We start from the raw sequence: 20,335 nt of genomic DNA, 5'->3' as shown, positions 1-20,335 counted from the left end.
TTCTGCCAGGATTACCATCATGTGTATTTGGTACACTTGATGTTATTAAGTTTTCATTCCTTCTCCTTCTGGATAATTTCAATTGACCTCATGTTAAGTTCACTAAATCTGCTTTTAAAACCTTCTAGTGAGTTTATCTATTCATTTGTTATATTTCCAACTCCAGAATTTGCTTCCTTTATATAAATTCTATGCCTTTCCTGAAACTCTCTACTTGTTCATACATCTCCTGATACCTCTTAGCAATTTCCCCAAACTTCTCTTCAGCTCCTTGGGCACACTTAAGAGAACTGATTTAAATTCCTTGTCTAGTAAGTTCGACGTCTGGGCTTCCTCACAAACAGTTTCTATCAATTTCTTCTCAGAATGGGCCAAACTCTGTTTCTTTCTATGCTTTATATATTTTGTGGAAAACTGGACATTATTACCAGGTAATTCTGGAAAGCAGGTGTTTCGCCCTCTTCTGGGTTGGTTTGTTGATGCTGTAAGCTACGTCCGTCTCAGTTGAGCGACTTCTCTGAACTTTGTGTGGAGTGTGCATTCCTTCTGTGAGTGGTCTCGGAGGCCTCTGCCAGTGGCTCTAATCTTGGGGCCTGCGCTCTGCTGCAGTGACCTACAGGACAAACCAGACCATGGGCAGCTCGGCCTCAGCCTCCCCTCCCTTTTTGCTCTGAGCCTGGTGATCAGCCACGGCCACAGGACCTTCTCCAGTCTCTTCTAAGCATTCGTCCAGTTCTCAACTTGCACATGGCTTTCAAAACTCCCCAGTACACAGGCACTTTGAACGCCCAAATTCCCAAAGAAGGTCTCTCCCCACCTCTTCTGCCTGGAACTCGACATGCTGCTGTCATCCTGACTGTCTACCTTTGCCACAGGCTCCTGCAGCTGCCCAGTGTCCTTCTGGACATTTGGAAAGGCCGCTACTGCTCCTCCACTCACTGAGTGAGCTGCACATCAGGCAAACAATTCAGCAGCTCCTCTGGTGCTGGACATCTCTGACTGCTCCCAGAGCTCGGAAGCAGTCAGGGCTGACAGCTTCTGCCTGGTGTTGTTTCCGGGTTTCATGGAAGCAGCAGCAGGAGGTGCTGCCTACTGTGTGTCTCATGCCAGGACCACCCTGTCTGTCTCTGAATAATACAATCAATACACCAGGAGCAAACCTCTGCTCAGCCCAAGTGCCACAGTTAAAATACAATTTAAAATAAGCTGCAATCTATACTACATTCTTAAAAAACACTACAAAGTTACACCTAATTTACCTGGCCGTTTGGGGGTTCTCTGCCCCAAAACTAAAGCTAACCTTCTTTGCTATAACTCCACCATGTCACCATTTTTAAGCATCAAAACTTTTTAAAAATTAATTTTTCAATTCAGTGGAAAAAAGCATTTTCATCGAATGGTACCAAGACAACCTGATATTCATGCAAAAGAATGTGGACCCAAATCTCACATCACACACAGAATATTAAGGGAAAATGAATCAAAGACCTACGTACAGGGTGGACGTGAAGTTTGTGCGCAACCTAAAGTAGTTTAACATAGTGACTTGGACACAAACTTACACCTACCCTGTGTTAAGAGTTAAAACTATTCTGTAAGAAACCACAGTAAATGCTTATAAACTTGGGCTAGGAGATTGTTTCCTGGATACAACAACAAAAGCACAAGAAACGAAAGAAAAACAGATAAAACTTAGAATGTGACACATCAGAGGGCATTGTCAGGACAGTGAAATCAGCCCACAGGATGCATCTGACAAAGGGCTTGAATGCAGGCTTTCTAGAGAACTCTTACAATTCAACAACTAAAAGACAAATAACCCAGTTAAAAAGTGGGCAAAGACCTATGCAAACGTCCCAGAGAAGATATGCAAATGGTTAACATGCATATAAAAAGACTCTCAGCATCATTAATCAGCAGGAAAATGCAACCCCAAACCATCATGAGATGCTACTTCACACCCATTACAATAAAAAAATACTGGCTAAAATCCAAAGGGCAGACAGGGCCTGGCAGGGTAACTCACATCTATAATCCCAGGACTTTGGGAGCCCGAGATAGAGGCTGACTAGCGGCCAGGATTCTGGGCCCAGCCTGGGCAATACAGCAAAAAATGACCATCTCTATAAAAAATTTAAAAATTAGCAAGGTGTGGTGGTGCACACCTTCAGTTTCAGCTTCTTGGGAGGCTGAGGATAGAGGATCACTTGAGCCCAGGAATTAAGAGTCACAGCAAGCTATGACTGTGCTATTGCACTCCACCCTAGACAACACAGAGACCCGTCTCTGAAAAGAGGAGAGAGAGAGAGGAGAGGGGAGGAGGGGAGGAAGGGAGAAGAGGAAGGAAAGAAAGGGCAGACAATAACAAGTACACAAGTGTGAGTGAGGACAGGAGAAACTGGGACCCCCGGACACTGCTGGTAGGAACGTGAAACAGTGTGGCCATCGGTGAGGACAGGTTAGCAATCCTCAGAATAGAGTTACCATAGTGTGCAGCAATTTCACTCCTAGGCACACATCCAAGAGGAACAGAAACAATGTTCACACACAACACTAATGTTCAAAGCAGCATTATTCACTACAGTCACAAAGCACAGACAACCCAAATGTCCATGACTGGATAAAAAAATGTGGTATCCCATTCAGTGGAATATGATTTGGCAGCAAAAAAGAAATCAAGTAGTAATAAATGCTACTATAGGGTGAACTCTGAGAACAGGCCAAGAGAGAGAAGCTGGTGACAGAAGCCTACCTGCTGCACATAATGAAATGCCCAGAGCAGGCAGACCGCAAAAGAGAGAGCAGACAGGTGGCTGCCTGGGGCCGGGCGCAGAAGCCAAGGGCAAGAATCAGACGTCTTCTTGGATGCGATATTAAAAGTGTTTTAAATGTATGTGATGGGGATGGATGAACAATTGTATGAATATACAAAAAAATACCGAATTATATACTTTAAGAGGGTGAATTTTATTGTTATATAAAATACAGCCCAGTAAGCTGTTAAAAATAATTTTTGAAAGGATTATTTCAAGTAAATAATTCATTTTATATGTCTACTTACACAGAGAAAATACAAACACCACTCCAAACTTCACCTTCAAACAGACTGCAATTGTCAGCAAGATCCACTGGGTTTTCCAGTGTCTCCCTCACAGCCAAAGTCTCAGTCACTTTTATCACCACCTGCCTACTTCTTAATAGTTTCTCCCCCTCCTAATACATTGCTTCTTTTCCCTAGTGTGGATTAAAAAGTCACGCGAACAAGCTCTTTAATAACAAAAATTAAGCCAAAATTAGCGGGTTCAAGCCCCGAAATGAGGCCAGGAGCTGCGCACCCCTCAGTCACCACACCAGGCCCCAGCCTCACTGCTGTGCTCAAAGGCCTCCCACTACGTGCGGCTGTGCCCTGGTGCAGAAGCCTATCTTGTGTTATTTCAGACATGATACAATGTTTCACAGAAAATGTACATGTGCTGTCTGGGTTTCACAGTCTCAGTACTGTGATAGGGCAATTATAGGACAGAGCGTTGAGTGTTTGTGTGTACCTCTGGATATAAAAACATGAACATAAATGTATATACGTATGTCATATTCATACCTAGGATGTAAATAAAATAAAAAATCTACCCTGAAATTCTATGCAATATATAAGAAAATTAAATAGATACAGTATACAATCACACAATACCATTCTCAGTAACAGAATTAAGACATGTTTTCTTTCATTAGCAATATTAACTCTGAAGTGATGATCACATCCAGTAAATGGGATGAAGAGGTAAGAGCGTCTCGCTAACCTCTCACTGTGAGCTTGCTGTACAGCTGCGAGTTTACCTCCTTGTCTCGTTGAAAACGCCGAAACTCATCAATTGCTTCCCGAATGATAATAACAGCCAAGACAAATCCCTATAAAAAAAATTAAGGAATTTTAGAAAACTAAATTTTAACAAAGATGTAAGAAAAAAATTTTACTATTCAATTTTACTTTAATCCATTTATATTACTCTCTAAAACATAAAATGAAAACAAAAATAAAAAGTAACAATGAAACATTACAAAAGGAACATAATTCAATGTGAAAGATTTATAACTCTTAGTATACCCAAGAAAAAATTTCTAAATTCACGTCATAAGGTGTACGTCAAGCTAAATATGAGAACATACTCAGTAACCCCCAGCCCCCAAAACTAACAATCTTCAACAAACCCATGAATTATGTTTAAAACACTTAGGCATTCAAATATCAAATTAACAATAAGTGACAGAAAGATCTCACACTTAATTTCTGCACTTGAATCTCTGTGATGGGCTAACAGCACGCAGGAGCACAGAATAACCCCAGATGACGCTCAGACCAGCCAATCTCCCCACACGATGCAGTGCTACAAATTGCTGGGAAGAGCACACTTACAGCAGGCTCCACCTCACTTTTTAAGTAAAAGTTAAGTAAAATCTGTATATCCTCGTAACACTGTGACATCTGCCCCACCACTCCCACGCGGCAGTGTCCCGCTGCACAGGTATTTTTTGACTCCTTGCAGGAATATTCTTCTAGTCACTCTCCCATGATTAAATAAATAAACCTCTTCAACAAGTTTGTTAACTGATGACCTTGCTTCAGTCTACACTGTAAATAACACAACACTGGATAAGCTTCTACTGGAAGTTCAATAATCTTTTTATTACAGCTTTTTTATTCTGTATAATCAATAGGTTATATTAAGTTGTAGAACATGTTTCTTATAATTACTGAAATGGTATTTTTTTCAAACACCCTATTTTAAAAGTCCTGCAAATAGCACAACTCAGATGTGTGTTCCTCTAGCTCACGGCTGTGCCTCAGCCCTCCTGCCATCTCTATTCAGCCAGTCCATACTGGAAACATCTCTAGGTCACTTTCATGCCCATGCTAGACGCCCCTGGGCCCACTACCCAGCCCTCCCTCAACACACCAAGTCTCCTTCCCTGTTTGCACACAAAGCTATCAGGACTCAGCATAATTCCTTCACCACAACTCAAGTGAAACTATTCAACTGAAGTGAATCACCTACAGAAACACCCAGCCCTGTGCATGCCCACTGCTCACCAACTTTTTCTTCCAATTCTTTATCCCGAGCCATCCTGAATGCTACACAGCCTGGCTGCCCCTCTGCAGTCCTGTACATACATGGCCCAATGGAGTCTCCAGCGTCACTGCCAAGGCTATTCCTCCCATCACTCCCAGTGCTCCTCGCCCCTCCGGCTCACCCTACACCACCACACTGAGTCACCACCAATCCCTCCCCATCACTTCTGCTCCCTTTACTGAAATGTAGCCCTCCCCCAGCACCCAGGCCTAAGAGCAGACAGAACTGTGGTCTTGCCTCCTGCTCTCTTACTGCTGGTGATGATTCCCACCTTGTCAACTCTTGGACTCGCCGAGAACCCAGCCGTGACCGCCTAGTGAGGTACCCCATTCACAAAGGCAGGAGCAGGGAGGCATGAACCTCGTATCTGCCACGGTCCCCACAGAAGACAACTGCAGCTGGCCAAAGAAAGACCCTCACCTCGGTCTTTTAGCACATTCTGTTTCCTTTTCCTAGTGACATCTTTGCTGATATGTAACTCACTGATAATTTCAAAGTCTACAATTCATTGTTTTTAGTACCTTCACAGAGCCAAGCAACCATCACCACCATCTAATTTTAGAATATTTCCTTTACCCCCAAAAGAAAACCTATCCCCCTAGCAATCACCTCCCATCCCTCCCTCCCTCCCAGGGCCTCCCTCCCTCCCTCCCAGGCCCTGACAACAGTTTTCAGTCTCTGTGAATCTGCTCATTCTGTGTGATGGTCAGTATTTCTAGGAGCCGCCAAAATGTTTTCCAAAGTGGTTGTAGCACTTTACAACCCCATCAGCTAGGAATGAGAGTTCCAGCTATCCACACCCACCCATGCTCATTACCAGCTGCTGTTGGGACTATAGCCGTTACTTGAAAGCAGGATCCTATGGCTTTAATTTCCACCCCCCAGTGACTAACGATGCTGAGCAACTTTTCATGTGGTACTGGCCACTTGCAGGTCTTCTTTGGGTAAATGTCCATTTAGATTCTTCACCCACTTTATATCTGTGTTATCTGTGTTTCAGGTGTTGAGTTGTGGGAGTTCTTTATTCATCATGGATACAAATACCTTTTTAGATATGTGACTTACAAATATCATCTTATGTGGGGAATGGGAGATGTGAGGCAGCAGGGCCCCACAGCCTGGGGGAGATGTCCCCACCATTTCCACTCAGGTCATTTCTCCTTCCCCATGCTGGTTCGCAAAAATCTTACAAATGTTTTCTCCATTCTGAGTTACTGCTTCATTTTCTTAATGGTGTCCTCTGATGCAAAAAGTTTTTTATTTTAGTAAAATCCAATTTACCTATTTTTTCTTTTCTCACTTGGGCTTTTGGTGTCCAAGGTAACAAAGGCTTATCTCTACATTTACTTCCAAAAGTCTATAGTTCTAGCTCTCACACTGAGGTCTATGATACATTGTGAGTAACTCTTCACGTACAACATGAGGAAAAGGTCCACCTTCCTCTGTGTGTGGATATTTAGTTCTCGCATCCTATCCTGAAAGGACTATTCTCTCTCCAGTGAACTGTCTTGGTGTCCTTGTTGGAAAGCTCTTCAGTCTGTATAACCTTTCTGTATGTCAACACCACACTGTCTGGATCACATGGTTTGTAAGAATGGGGACATCTGAGTCCTCCAACCTTCCTCTACCTTCTATGATGTCCCTTGCGTTCTTACATCTCCTGTCTCCTGCAATCTTGCTGATCCTCCAGCTCTGTGCGTGTGCAGATCACCTGGGCTTCCTGCCACCACAGGCAGCTTTTCTCCTTCCTCCCACTCTGTTTCCTGTCTGACTGCCCTGCCTACTGAGCTACAGGGCGATGGTGCCCAGAAGTGGCAATAGAGGCCCTTGACCCTGATCTTAAAGAACTCAGCCCGTCGCCATAACAGTGATGTTAATTATGTGAAGTACAAATTTTAAGAACCAAAGAGAATTTTACATTGTGATAAAATATCTCCATAATAGAGTGAAAAATGTACTACAGGAAATTACGCCCAGCCTCACCAGTGCTGGTAACTTGTCATGATAAAGCAGAAATGAAATAGAAATGGTTACCAAAGAACTTATTAGACGCATATAAGAATCTGAATACAGATTCCTTATTTTATTAGAACTAGAGTTACCAGAGGAAAAACAAAGAAAATAAATATGAAAAGCCAAAGTAGCTGATACCTTCCCCCTCCCCCCAAAAAAGAGCATTAATAAAGTTGGTATCGGCTCGGCTCCCGTAGCTCAGTGGTTAGGGCGGCGGCCATATACACTGGGGCTGGCGGGTTTGAACACGCCAGGGGCCTGCTAAACAACGACAACAACAACAAAAATAGCCGGGTGTTGCAGCGTGCATCTTTAGTCCCAGCCATTTGTGAGGCTGAGGCAAGAGAATCGCTTAAGCCCAAGAGTTTGAGGTTGCTGTGAGCTGTGTCACCACAGGGCGACATAGTAAGACTGTCTCAAAAAAAAAAAAAAAAAAAAAAAAAGTTGGTATTATCAAAAGCTTAAAATTTGCACATATTCAACCAAGCAGTTTCACTTCTAAAAACTTACCCTAAAGGAAAAAAAAGCTAGGATCCCAGTATAAATATGAAAAACTAAAAATAAACTGAGTGCCCACAAATAAAAAATTTTAGTATAGTCTTACGATAAAATACTCTATTTCCCTGATTCAAAGGATGTTGCTGGTTTTAAGATACACTGATAGCGTTTTAGTAACAGTCTTGGGTGGAAAGACAATACTGCAAGTACACACAGTGACTAGAAGTCAAATATGCATCTTCGAATCCAGAAAATATGCTTCTCTACAGCCACTACCAAGTAAGAGACTGTTTACTGTTATAGATGGATGTTCATGATGCAGAAGTGACTTTTTTTTTTTTTTTTTTTTTGTAGAGAGAGTCTCATTTTACCACCCTCGGTAGAGTGCCATGATGTCACAGGACTCACAGCAACCTCCAGCTCTTGGGCTTCCACGATTCTCCTGCCTCAGCCTCCCGCACAGCTGGGACTATAGGCGCCCGCCACAACGCCCGGCTATTTTTTGGTTGCAGTTCAGCCGGGGCTGGGTTTGCTCTATTTGCGACCAACTCACCTGATAGACAAGAGAAAGAAAGCAATCACCAAGCATGCTGTACTTGTATATTGTAGACATAGTTTAAAGGAGTGGCTTTAAATAAGATAAGCATACTAGAATCACTTGAGGAGAACAGTCTGTTAACACAATTGCTCAGCCTCTGTGTGAAGTGTTCATCTTTACCTCTAAGGCCCCAGACATACACGGCATTTAAAGGTGACCTAAAATTTCACACCTTTAAGTCTGTGACTTAAAAAGACAGCTAAAGTTAACTCTGAATTCATTAAGAATGATAAACAGCCTATAGACATATGAAAAAATGCTCATCATCTTTACTCATCAGAGAAATGCAAATCAAAACTACTTTTGAGATATCACCTAACTCCAGTAAGATTAGCCCATATCACAAAATCCCAAGACCAGAGATACTGGCGTGGATGTGGAGAAAAGGGAACACTTCTACACTGCTGGTGGGAATGTAAATTAATACATTCCTTTTGGAAAGATGATTGGAGATCACTTAGAGATCTAAAAATAGATCTGCCATTCAATCCTATAATTCCTCTACTAGGTATATATCCAGAAGACCAAAAATCACATCATAATGAAGATATTTGTACCAGAATGTTTATTGCAGCCCAATTCATAACTGCTAAGTCATGGGAAAAGCCCAAGTGCCCATGGATCCACAAATGGATTAATAAATTGTGGTTTATGTACACGATGGAGTATTATGCAGCCTTAAAGAAAGATGGAGACTTTACTTCTTTCATGTTTACATGGATGGAGCTGGAACATATTCTTCTTAGTAAAGTATCTCAAGAATGGAAGAAAAAGTATCCAATGTACTCAGCCCTACTATGAAACTAATTTATGGCTTTCACATGAAAGTTAGTTATAACCTAAGAATAGGGGGAAGGGGGAGAGGGAGAGGATGGGTGGAGGGAGGGTGATTGGTGGGATTACACCTGTGGTGCATCTTACAAGGGTACATGTGAAACTCAGTAAATGGAGAATATAAATGTCTTAACACAATAACTAAGAAAATGCCAGGAAGGCTATTTTAACCAGTGTGATGAAAATGTGTCAAACGGTCTATAAAACCAGTGAATGGTGTCCCATGATCGCATTAATGTACACAGTTATGATTTAATAATAATAAAAAATGATAAACCACAAAGATGTGCTAGCTCTAAGCTTCTAAGAAGCAGCGAGTGAAAGTAAGTTCCTGTTTCTAATGGAGTAATATTAGAGAAGATGCAATAAAGAGGATTAAGTACCAATTTCTGAAAACAGGAGTTAGACACTCCCAAGAGGCAACAGAGACCTGTTCCCAACAAGGGCTGCAAGAGCATAAGCTGTGCTACAGCCTATTTCAAAATCTAGGTTCATCTGCGTGAGTCACAGCGGCCAAGAGGTGTCACCACCACCATGCCCATCTGCAGCATGCAGGGCCAGATTGGAATATAAAGCAGACAGGAGGAAAAGGCCATTCACTAGTTCCTTCTCGACCACCAGAGTCCACAATAGAAGGACCTCTCAACCCCACGAGTTTAAATCTTCTGAATTCTTAATTGGATCATTACAGATATGTGCCTTACGGAAGTTTGGATAAGCAAATCTTGTTGTAGGAACAGCTGAGTCTTCCCATTACCTCCGGACCAACCAGGTCAGAGATTTAGCTTTAGCTCCCTGGAAAAGTCAAAACCGGAAGCAAGAAAGGCCACAGTAAAATGCTGTCGCCCTGGAAACGGCAGCATCTGTGCGCGAGCCTGTGAGCTAGACAACATGGCCTGCCCACAGCCTTTCTCAGTCCTTCTCAACCTTCCTAATGCCGTGACCCTTTAATATAGTTTCCACAGGTTGAGAACCGCTGCCCTAAAGCCATGTGGTATAAGTACCAAAATAATATACATTTTTATAAAAAGAGAAAAAATTCTACTGGTACATTATCAACTTACCTTTGAGGGGTTATCATATGCCATACACTTCTCCAAATGCCTCAAATGAGTTAACCCATTTAAATGTTACAAGAAGCCTTGCACGACATGTCCCTTTGCCTCTGACTTAGAGATGAGCGAGCTAAATCAGACACAGAGAATAAGTAACTCCACCAAGGTCACACGGCTCACTGACGGGGTCACCCTGGATGGCAGCATGTCAAGTAACTGATTTTGTTTTTTCTTTCCATTCTTGGCCTACACCTCCAATACAGAGACCCTCACAAAAAAGGGTGGATGGAAAGAAGGATTTTAAAGTCAGACTGAAAAATCCGAGTCCTGGCAGGCTGGCTCCTCCCCTGCACCTGCTGTCTCGCTCCTGATTACACACTGACAAGCACTAGGAAGCCAGGGTACACGGAAAGTACAGGGTTGAAAATCCTTACAACCACTTTCTTCATCTAAATTTTTTCTGCATGAATAGATCTATTCCACCTTATTAATTTTGACAGAAGCATTACAGTCTGTTTTGTTAATTACATCAGTTTTGCCTTGAAAATTGTTCTGAAAGCTCCACAAATGAATGAAGTCATCGTTCTGATATAACACAGTGAAATCACTTTATATTCCGTTTACTCTTCTGTATGTGGGAAAGTATAACAGAAATCAGTTCAGAACTAAAGCTAATAAACACTATTTCCTAGAATAATTAAGCTATCACTGTTTGTAAAAGTATCCCAATTTTAGTTAGAGGGCATGAGCTTCAAGTAACTTATTTTCTTTAAAATTAGCGAACAAAAGAAATAAGATCTTAAAACTCTAAGATGGTTTTATGCTTTTGTGGCAGGTTTGGGTTAGGAGAAATCTGGAAATGTTAACTGATAACTTTTTTTGAACAAACTTACAGAACCTTAGAAGGCAAACAAAAAATGTCAAAAACATAAATGTATCTGTAAAGACCACCATGCCATGGGTGTAACCAGGCTAAAACAAACAGGTACAGAAAACACAAGAACTCAAAAAGGGTTTATAAAAAAAACCTGTTGAATAACATTCCTTTGATTTAAAAAAGAGATACCTAGGTATATTTTAGAATCTCTATTCTTTTAGTTTCCTTTAAAGAAATTTCTTTAGGTTTAGTATAATACATGTTTAAAGGTTCTTTAATTTTGGTTAGATTAATAAAAAGATCTTTATATTTAATACATGTGGAATTTCAAAAAAATTTTAAATTTCTGAGTTGAGTCTGGCTCAAAGACCCAATATGTCCTAAGCTTGCGTCATGGATTTAGAAGTGAGCACAATGCGCCCATCGGCTTCTTAACATCTTTGGCAAATCAAGGCCAAAAAAGCAGGAAAGCGGCAGAGGCACTGACAGTGTGCACTCGCCATTGGGGGAGGAGTGTGCTGCTGCCAAGCCGGGGGGAGGGTCAGGTTAAAAAGTAGATCGATTCTGAAATCTAACAGTATGGTACTCAGAGTGTGAGAGTTCGTTTATATCTGTCAGAAGGCAACATAGCACTCAAATGGGAAAAAAGGGTTTTTCACTTCTCTTTACAACACTTAAAATATAATCACAGTGGAATTACAGCACCCTTCATATGATTACTGAATTAGTTTCCTGGTGAGGCACTTATCTAAATGCAATTAAAGTTAATTCTCACATGTCAAAAAAAAAAAAAAAAAAAAAGATAAAATACTTCAAAAACCCAAGGGTGAAAATTCAAGCTAAAGCACTTAAAATTGGAGCCGGAAGTGGAAACCAGTGGTCATGTGAAAGCAGAGAAGGCAGAGGACAGCCACTTCTTCATAAAGAACCATCTAAGGGACACTTTCTTTGGATAAAGCTAGTTAAATCAGAATTAACAAGTACAAAAGGCAAAAGCAAAATACAAATGAATACATTTTGCTTTAGATTTTTTAAGACGAATTTGTATTCTCAAATCATCATTTCAAGTTAAAATAAATTTTAATACAAGAAGCAAATAATATATTTAACTGGTAAACACAACTATTAAAGCTATGAACAGAAAGGTGGGCATGGTGACACAGGCCTATGGTCCCAGCTACTCAAAAGGGTGAGGTGGGAGGATGTCTTAAGCTCAGGAATTTGTAACTAGCCTGGGCAACACAGTGAGACAGCATCTCTTAAAAAAAAAAAAAAAAAAAAAAAAACGCTTTGAATAGAATAAAGGAGTTAGAAATAAAAACATTAAAATCATGTGATTATATCTTAGTATTAGCAAGTATTTTCATTATGTTTCTAAAATGCCATATTGATATTATTAGAAAATGAAAAAGAATCAACAGCACTTTTAAAACAAGCCCTTTAGGCCTATGCAGCCTGTAGACTGTTTCGCACAGGTGCATGAGGACCCGTGAACACTCAAACTATTCATTAAAAGTTTGTAACAATAAAAATTAGAAACAGCCCTAAAGTCTCCTTCCCAAGAAGCACAGACAGAGAGGTGTGATGCATCCACACGAGGAGACACTTCAGGAAGTGAACAGATGGTGCACACAGCCCACATCCACGTGGTCAACTTCATAAACCAAGGTGAAGCCCAAGAGTGTGTTGCAGCAGGACACACAGAGTAAGGTGTAAACATTACTTTGTAATCATTTGTAAGTAGAAAAATTATGAAGAGACACACAGCAATTACACACTCCATCCAGAACAGAGGCTACCTCCATGGAGTTGCAGTGGGAGAAAAGAAGCAGTCACCCACACCCCTCTCCACATCTGCCCAGCTTTAACACCAATTTTCAGAGCTCTGTTGTACACAATTCAGTGTTTCGTCTCTGTGAATAATGTAATACATACACAAACACATGGCTTCCTACCTCATAAGAGCCCTGGAAGGACTGGCCCTACACCTGACCTGTCTCTGACCACTGTCCCTCGTCCACATACCCAGCAGGATGGCCTCCTCACACCCTGGTAACGGCCAAACAGAGCCCAAGACCTTTTAAAACTGAGGCTTCTCTGCCTGCAGCTCCTCCTTGCTCTTTGCATGGCCACCTGTCTGGCTCTGAACATATCAGAGAGGCCTCCCTTGACCCCGCCCATGTCCCGCTTTGCAACAGCTTCAGGAATCCACTTACTGTCCTGTGCTCTCCCTACCCTGTCAGTTCTGTTAGGGCAGAATTCTGCCCATCCCGTTCACTGTCCTGTCAACCTTGTCTAGTGTCAGACACCAAGGAGCTCAATGTTAGCTGATCAAAACACTATTTCATTCTATATATATTTTGACTCACATTTTTAATTTATTCTAATACATACACATCAGTAATGTGATTAAACACTTTTTCTAAATATCATCTTTAAAACTACACGTTTTCCAGTATTTGCACAGGATATAGCAAAGCACTGTGTGGACATCTGACTTTGTAAATCATTTTTAATCATCAAAAATAATAATGGCCATTATTTAGACCCTCTGATCAATCATTCTTTCTTAAGGATAAAGTCCTCAAATAAAAATGCTGAATCTATTTTTTTTTTTTTTTTTTGAGAAAGTGCGGACTGCAGTGTCATCAGGCTCCCTGCAGCCTCCCACTTTGACCTCCCAGAGCACTAGGATTACAAGGTGAGCCAGTGCCTGAGGCCATTCTTATGACCTCTGATACATATTACAAGACCCTCCAAAATGCAACCCAGGTGTGTCCACACTGACAGTAGTAGGTACCAGTGTGACATTCCACCCATGCTCAGCACCAATGGCTCTTTCAACCTCATTTAGTGAGAGAGATAGTCACTTATCCCGTAATTCTGTATTTATATCTATTGTGGGGAAGAAGAAGAGTCAATTAGGCCTTCTTGCCTAAAGGCCACGAGGTGCCAAACTGTTTTGAATAACCAGTTAAGCCAGCAGATGCTATGTCACCTTAGTAAGTGCCTTCTTATGCACAGTGTCCCGATGTCCCATGACCTCCAGAAAACTTTTAATGCCTGCTAGCCACCCTCCATGAGCTGGATAAAGGGCCTGTTGTAGCTGCCTGTGGCTCCTTGGTTTTTCTCTGGTTTGTCCAAATCCCACACAAACCACCTCTTCCTCCACTACCGGGACTACAACTGGTGTCGTCGGCAGCGGCAGGATTCATCACAGACCAGTGTGAAGCCCTCCGCACTCCTGCAGGGGACAGAGTGGATTGCCTGGCACGAGTATGTGGCACTTGGTGGCTCACCTGTTGTCCACCTGGGCCCCCCCCAGGAGTGGCCCAATGTGGATGGGGCACCACTGTGTGTCGAAAGGGCCCTCCACGCATGGGAGAGGCCTTTGGGAAGGCAAGTGTCCACATAACTGGGGGCCGAGGGCTCCGTGTTCTGTATAAGAGACTGAGGCAACACTCTGGAAGGCAGCTGGAGGCCGAGCGGCAGCAGCACAGGACTCTGTAGGAGTCCTACAGACTCTGTAGGACTCTTGAGGGGCAGCAGTGTGACTCCCTAGGTAGGGCGCTGGTGGACATGAGATGGCTCCTGGAGGAGGGCGGCAGAATGACCCTTGGGATCAGGTGAACTCTCCCATGGTGGTGGTTGACAGACTTCTTGGAAGAGGAAGACAAATCTTGCTTTAGGGCAGGGCCAGTGGCAACAAAAAAGGTAAAAATACAACAACCAAGAGCCCAGGAGGGCAGGCAGCTGCACCCCTACAAGTGACTGGACATCTCTCCTTTCGTCCACACCCAGACGGAGTTGGTGGAGCCTGTGAACAGTTCAGTCAGAGAACTTACAAGTCCATGGCTGCTGGGACATTACGTTTATGGGATCAAGAGGTGGACAACGTAGTCCTGGGTGCCAGTCCACTTACAAAATTGCTACCAGCATGGCCAAGGTACCTGCTCCTGCTGGACTGGGTCATGGCCAGTCTCCACCATGTGGTCTAACACTGGGGACCGGCCAGGCCCTGTTAGTCGCTGGCAGTTTGGAAATGCAGCAGGTTCTTTGGGAACTGGGCATGCAGGATGCCATCTTTAACTTGAATGTCTAGAGACGATGACGAACGCTTAACAGCTCATGCAGAGATAGTACACTGTGCTGTACAGCGCACCCTCTGCCCTGCTTAGGTGCTTGGTGGCAATATTGGCACCTTATGTGGAGTGACCAACAAATGAAATAACTACAGCACCATAGCAGCTGTAGGGGAGGTGGAGACCGTATGATAAAAAGGAGTTCGAGCTGCTAGTGAGAAAGCACGACGGGGTGGGGAAAGTCACGTGCACTTGGTTGTGGGCAGACCGTCCATCAGCAGGTCTGGACCGCATGAAACTGACAGAAAGCTAACACCTGCTGCTAGGATCACGGCAGCAGCTCGCTTCTGCGCAGTGGTGCCACCAGAAACGACAGGCTAAGAACGGAGAAGAGGCAGAACCAGGTAAGGCAGAGGCCAGACGCGCCAGCCCTTCACCTGCAAGATCCTCTGCTGAAAGAGGAAGCAGAGGGGGTCCCGAGTCGAGGCAAAAAGGCAGAGGGGACACCAAACCAGGGCAAGATCTGGACTCCTCAGGAGCAGCTGGAGAATGGCCCCAACTCTCAGCTGGCCCATCTGCAGCAGGAAAATGCCATCCTGAGAAGCTTCCTGAGCCAGGTGGACAGCGGGCAGTGTGTGTAGCCAGCTGAGCTCCAGCAGAGACTCAACAGCTCAGTGAGGAGCTAGTGGGGAAGTCAGAACAGGCTCAGCAGGAGGGGCAGTAGCAGCAGGCTCGGGAAGGCCAGGTAGCCGCCTTCGAGAAATAGGTCCTGTAGCTGCAAGAGGCTGGCAAGGTGAGAGGGGAGGGACGGGGCCAGCCAGGAGCCCTGCCACACACAGACTGGCCATGTTGCCAGGGCAGCAGGTGGCCGAGCTGAACGGCAAGTCACAGTCTTCCGAAGAAGAGGTGATGAGTGGTCTCCACGGGCAGCTCACAGAAGCCAGGGAAAGGAACTCGCAGCTCAGAGAATCTGGTCCAGGGAGGTGAGTGGGGCTGGGATGCCCAGGCCAGCCAAGTAGGGGCCGAGCAGCAGCAGACCAGCCTCAGGGAGCAGAGTCCCAGGTGTCACATCTAGAGAAAGTGGCCACTGAGCTCAGGGGGCTATGGAGCAGTGGGTGAACAACAGTAACTCATCTGGGCTGATTTTTCTGTTGGTGGGGGAAGAGTTACTTCCAGTCCTCTCGAATACACCCTACCATGAAGTTGATGCAAAAGGGAAATCAGAAACTCCTCAGCAGGCCTTTCCCAAGGGGTGAGCAAGGAGGCTGCCTGTACCTGCAGACAAGGGCTCTCCGGTATCACCTGGAGGCCTCTAGGTAGGCAGACAAGGCAGGCATAACCAGGAGCAGAATGCTCGGCCCTCCCATTTGGAAGGCCATGCTCAGGTGGCCCCCACTTTCTGCAGAAAAGCCAAACTCTGTGAAACAACTTACACGGTTACTCTGAGCCGAATTCGAGGACCATGACCTGGAGCCACAATGACCAAGAATCAAGCCCTGAGGGAGTGGACTCCCTGGGCTGGGTTACAGCTCCACACACTTCAGGGAGACTGGAGTTACAGGGTGGTCATAAAATCAGTACATCAAGGGCATACGTCTGTTTGGCCTAAAAACGTGGGACATCTCAAAGTGGGGGCTTACATGTTTTAGTTATAGGAAGTTTTAAAGACTCTTCATTTCCATATTTATAAATCAAAGCTTTATCTAAAAGACTTGGAATGTTTTAAGATAAGGATGTCAGAGCGATACCAGCCACATGCTCAAACTCAAGTGATTTGTTCAGCAAACTGAGGACTTGCAGCTGTGGTCTAAGCTCTGTCTTGCATGGCCGTAGGCCTTTTAAGGGGTTTTAAAGGACACCCCCAAGAAGGAGGCATAAGGAGGACTGTCTGACCCCCTTCTCATGGCCAGCAACTCAGTTTTGGGACATTCCCTTGGCCAAGAGGGGTGCACTCAGTCAGCCGGGGGGGAAGCTTCAGACTCTTTCAACTCACACTACTGAAGGACCCTTTCCAAAAAAGGAAGCAACAGATTTTTTGTAGGTAAAAGGAAGAAGGCATACATCTCATCACCACAAGCTGAAAACTGGTGAAACTTATCAATAGCCAGCAGGAAACTATCAAGACAACGTCTGAAATGGAAACATTCAATGATGAGCAGCACCCGCCTTTCAGAAACCTTCAGACACTGAGAACCACCCAGAAGTCACCCGCACCCCATTCAGACACTTCAGGGTCCCCACTGGTTAGCCTCTTAGGAGTAACTCAACAGCACCCACAACTCCCAGCTCATCCCCAGCAACTTGTCAGACCTGCCTTCCTTAGCCAGGTGACCCCTCCCACTGAGACGTGCAGTCTGGAAGCCCTGGGGGCCACGACTGCCCTCACCTCCTGTAGGGTGGAAAGGGCTGAAATCACCCACAGCACCCAAGATTCTCTTTCGCACAAGTTCAATGACACAGCAACAACACCATGTGTTAAAATCTGGTCAATTTATCTTTTAACCATCTTAACTCTTAAGACTACTTTTTTTTTTTTTTTGAGACAGAGTCTCACTATGTCGCCCTCGGTAGAGTGCCGTAGCATCACAGCTCACAGCAATCTCCAGCCAGCTCTTGGGCTTAAGCGATTCTCTTGACTCAGCCTCCCGAGTAGCTGGGACTACAGGCACCAGCAACAACACCCGGCTATTTTTTTTGTTGCAGTTTGGCCGGGGCCGGGTTTGAACCCGGCACCCTCGGTATATGGGGCCAGCACCCTACTCACTGAGCCACAGGCACCGCCCAAGACTACTTCTAAGTACTTAATAATTTAACTTAATTTTAAAAGTCATTTTTTTTTTTTTTTTACCAGAGGAGCCCAGTAGGTGTAGAGATAGCCTATTTTCAATGCTGGTACAAATTGTGAGCAGGATACTACCAGAAAATAGAGATTCAAGAAAAACTTGAATTGTTCATATAAAACCTAAAAAGGAAAAGAGAAAATTAACAAAGTCTCTTCAAGGAACAGTTTTAATACCTAAATTAAATAATTAAAATCAGCACATGTAACCACATTTCCATCAAACAATAAAAATTTACTCTAATTCACAGTAAATTTATTGATTTTGACACTGGCTTCATAGCTATACCATATATGAAGAGACGCAAAGTTTTCTAAAAACATTTAAAATGATAAAATATAATTACCAATTTTCAGGAAGATGGCTACTTTGTAGTCTTTTGGCAGTTAATCTCTAACATCAAATATAATTCGTCATTCACTAAAATTTTAGGAATGTCAATACTAAAACTTTCTTGCTTTTTTTTGTTGTTGTTGTTGTTTTAATTCAACAACAGCTGTAGCTGTTTTTAGGGAAGAAACCCTGGATATAGTATATTAATAGATAAGAAACTCTGGATTTAGTATATTAATAGATCTCTACTTACAAATGCCTCAAATTCTTAGACTTAAATTCAAAATCAAAATGGAACAAAACTTACATTTACATGTGGGAATAATTCAAATACCACAGTAAAATTACAAAATAAGAAACCCTGGATATAGTATATTAATAGATCTCTACTTACAAATGCCTCAAATTATTAGACTTAAATTCAAAATCAAAATGGCACAAAACTTAAATTTACATGAGGGAATAATTCAAATACCACAGTAAAATTACAATGAAGCTTTCAAACCTGCAACTTACAAATCAAAAATCTCCTTGGATGTCGTTTTTTATGCAACTTGGAAGGTACAGAAACTCCAATAAGAGCAGAGCAATGGGCTAAGTGCTGAAAAAGTCTGGGTCCCTAGCTTTAAGATAATGAGGTTACCTCCACCATTCTATCATACGTTTGTGACTAAAAAATCAGTTACAGTAATAACATGTTTATATTTATAACCACGTTCAACTGATGTCTAAAATGTTTTGGATTATTTCATAAATGAATCTCAGCAGGAAAGAAAGCTCTTTTTCCTTAGTGATTTCTTTAAAATCTCAGAATAAATTATATCTATTAGCAATTCAGAAATTGCTATTCATGGTAAAAATGGCATAGAATTCCAACTATGTAATTACCAAATGTTTCTAAAATACATTTTAAATGAAAAGACTAATTTCAGAGACAATCTAAGAAAAAAAATCATGTACACGGTAATGACTGTACAGTCACACCAACAGGTATTTTCAGGCTACTGTCAATTTGGGTTGCACTGCTGGCTTTAGACCACTGTCATCAATACTGTCTACTCAATGAACCTGACTTTAGGAAAATGTACACTGCTTAGCCAATCTGTAAGTATTTAATAATCTAAACCTAAGCAGAAAACAGTGGCTTCATTAAATGAAGATAATACTTACCCGGTGGAAGAACAGTTTATATTTTATCATCCTGACAAAAGATCACTTTTAATTATGGAGTCACTAGTTTTGTGTGTTTTGGTAAAGAAGCACAGTAGATATTAAGCATTCAACAATCATTGAGTAGATGGGAGGGCAGGTTGGGGGGACCAGTGCTCAGTATAAAGTCAGCATGATTACTTGAATTAATATACACAAGATAAAACAGCCCTCATTCCATGTAATCAAGAGCTTTTCTTGGAATCAGAGTAAAAGTTAGTATCTAAAACATACCAAAAACTTGACACAGAAATATAGTCAGTGCCAGCCTTGGTACTGTCTATTAAAATATGGACTAACATGCAAAACGCAGAAGTTATGCAACTACTCCAAACACAGACTCGGTTTTATAATCTAAACCATTAATACACATATACTAATAATAAAGTAAAATACTTAAACTTCAGTATTTAAATTTAGCATAATACCTAATAAAAGATAATTAATGACATAACACTTTAACAAGGCCTGAGACGTACAGTGAGGCAGCAAAGACACCCATGTAAAGCACTTACATAGAGACATTCTGTTACTGTGTCACTGCTGTGTAAAAAATTGTTTAACTTTCTTTATAAAATTCCTTGGCAGGCTTTAAATATTATATTCCACTTTCCCTCCAAACAAAATGTATAACTTAATTTTCTGATAATTCCATCTAGCTTTATTTCATTATTTCTACACTAATGTATTCCTGTAACAACATAAACATGTTTGTCAAGAACTGAAAGCGATAATAAAACTCTATCAGGAACACACAAGAACTACTTAACAGCTATTTGAAACAGGGTGGTCCAGAGCCGAAGCACGCTGACTAGAGGTGGTACAGAGACCACCGCGTCAGCCTCCACGGCCTCCCCAGCGCACAGGGAG

The 20,335-nt window shown here is 42.6% G+C and overlaps 1 protein-coding gene across 6 annotated transcripts in view; it reads right to left on the bottom strand.

Annotated features, from left to right (window-relative positions):
• The window catches only part of ATP9B (ATPase phospholipid transporting 9B (putative)), a 267,517-nt gene that overhangs the window by 212,922 nt on the left and 34,260 nt on the right, over positions 1-20,335 (bottom strand). For 5 of the 6 annotated variants that reach the window (XM_053571330.1, XM_053571333.1, XM_053571334.1 and 2 more), the window contains exons 4-5: positions 17,932-18,045; positions 3,798-3,906 (exon numbers count right to left, since the gene is read on the bottom strand). In XM_053571330.1, coding sequence (XP_053427305.1) covers positions 3,798-3,906; positions 17,932-18,045 — 223 coding nt within the window. Of the gene's footprint in view, positions 1-3,797; positions 3,907-17,931; positions 18,046-20,335 lie in introns of those variants that run through there. The other variant, XM_053571336.1, reaches the window with a different exon arrangement.

This window comes from Nycticebus coucang, chromosome 19, assembly GCF_027406575.1.
Source record: "Nycticebus coucang isolate mNycCou1 chromosome 19, mNycCou1.pri, whole genome shotgun sequence".
Classification (NCBI taxonomy): Eukaryota; Metazoa; Chordata; class Mammalia; order Primates; family Lorisidae; genus Nycticebus; species Nycticebus coucang.
The sequence above is the reverse complement of the archived record's forward strand: the minus strand, read 5'-3'. Positions and strand labels throughout refer to the sequence as shown.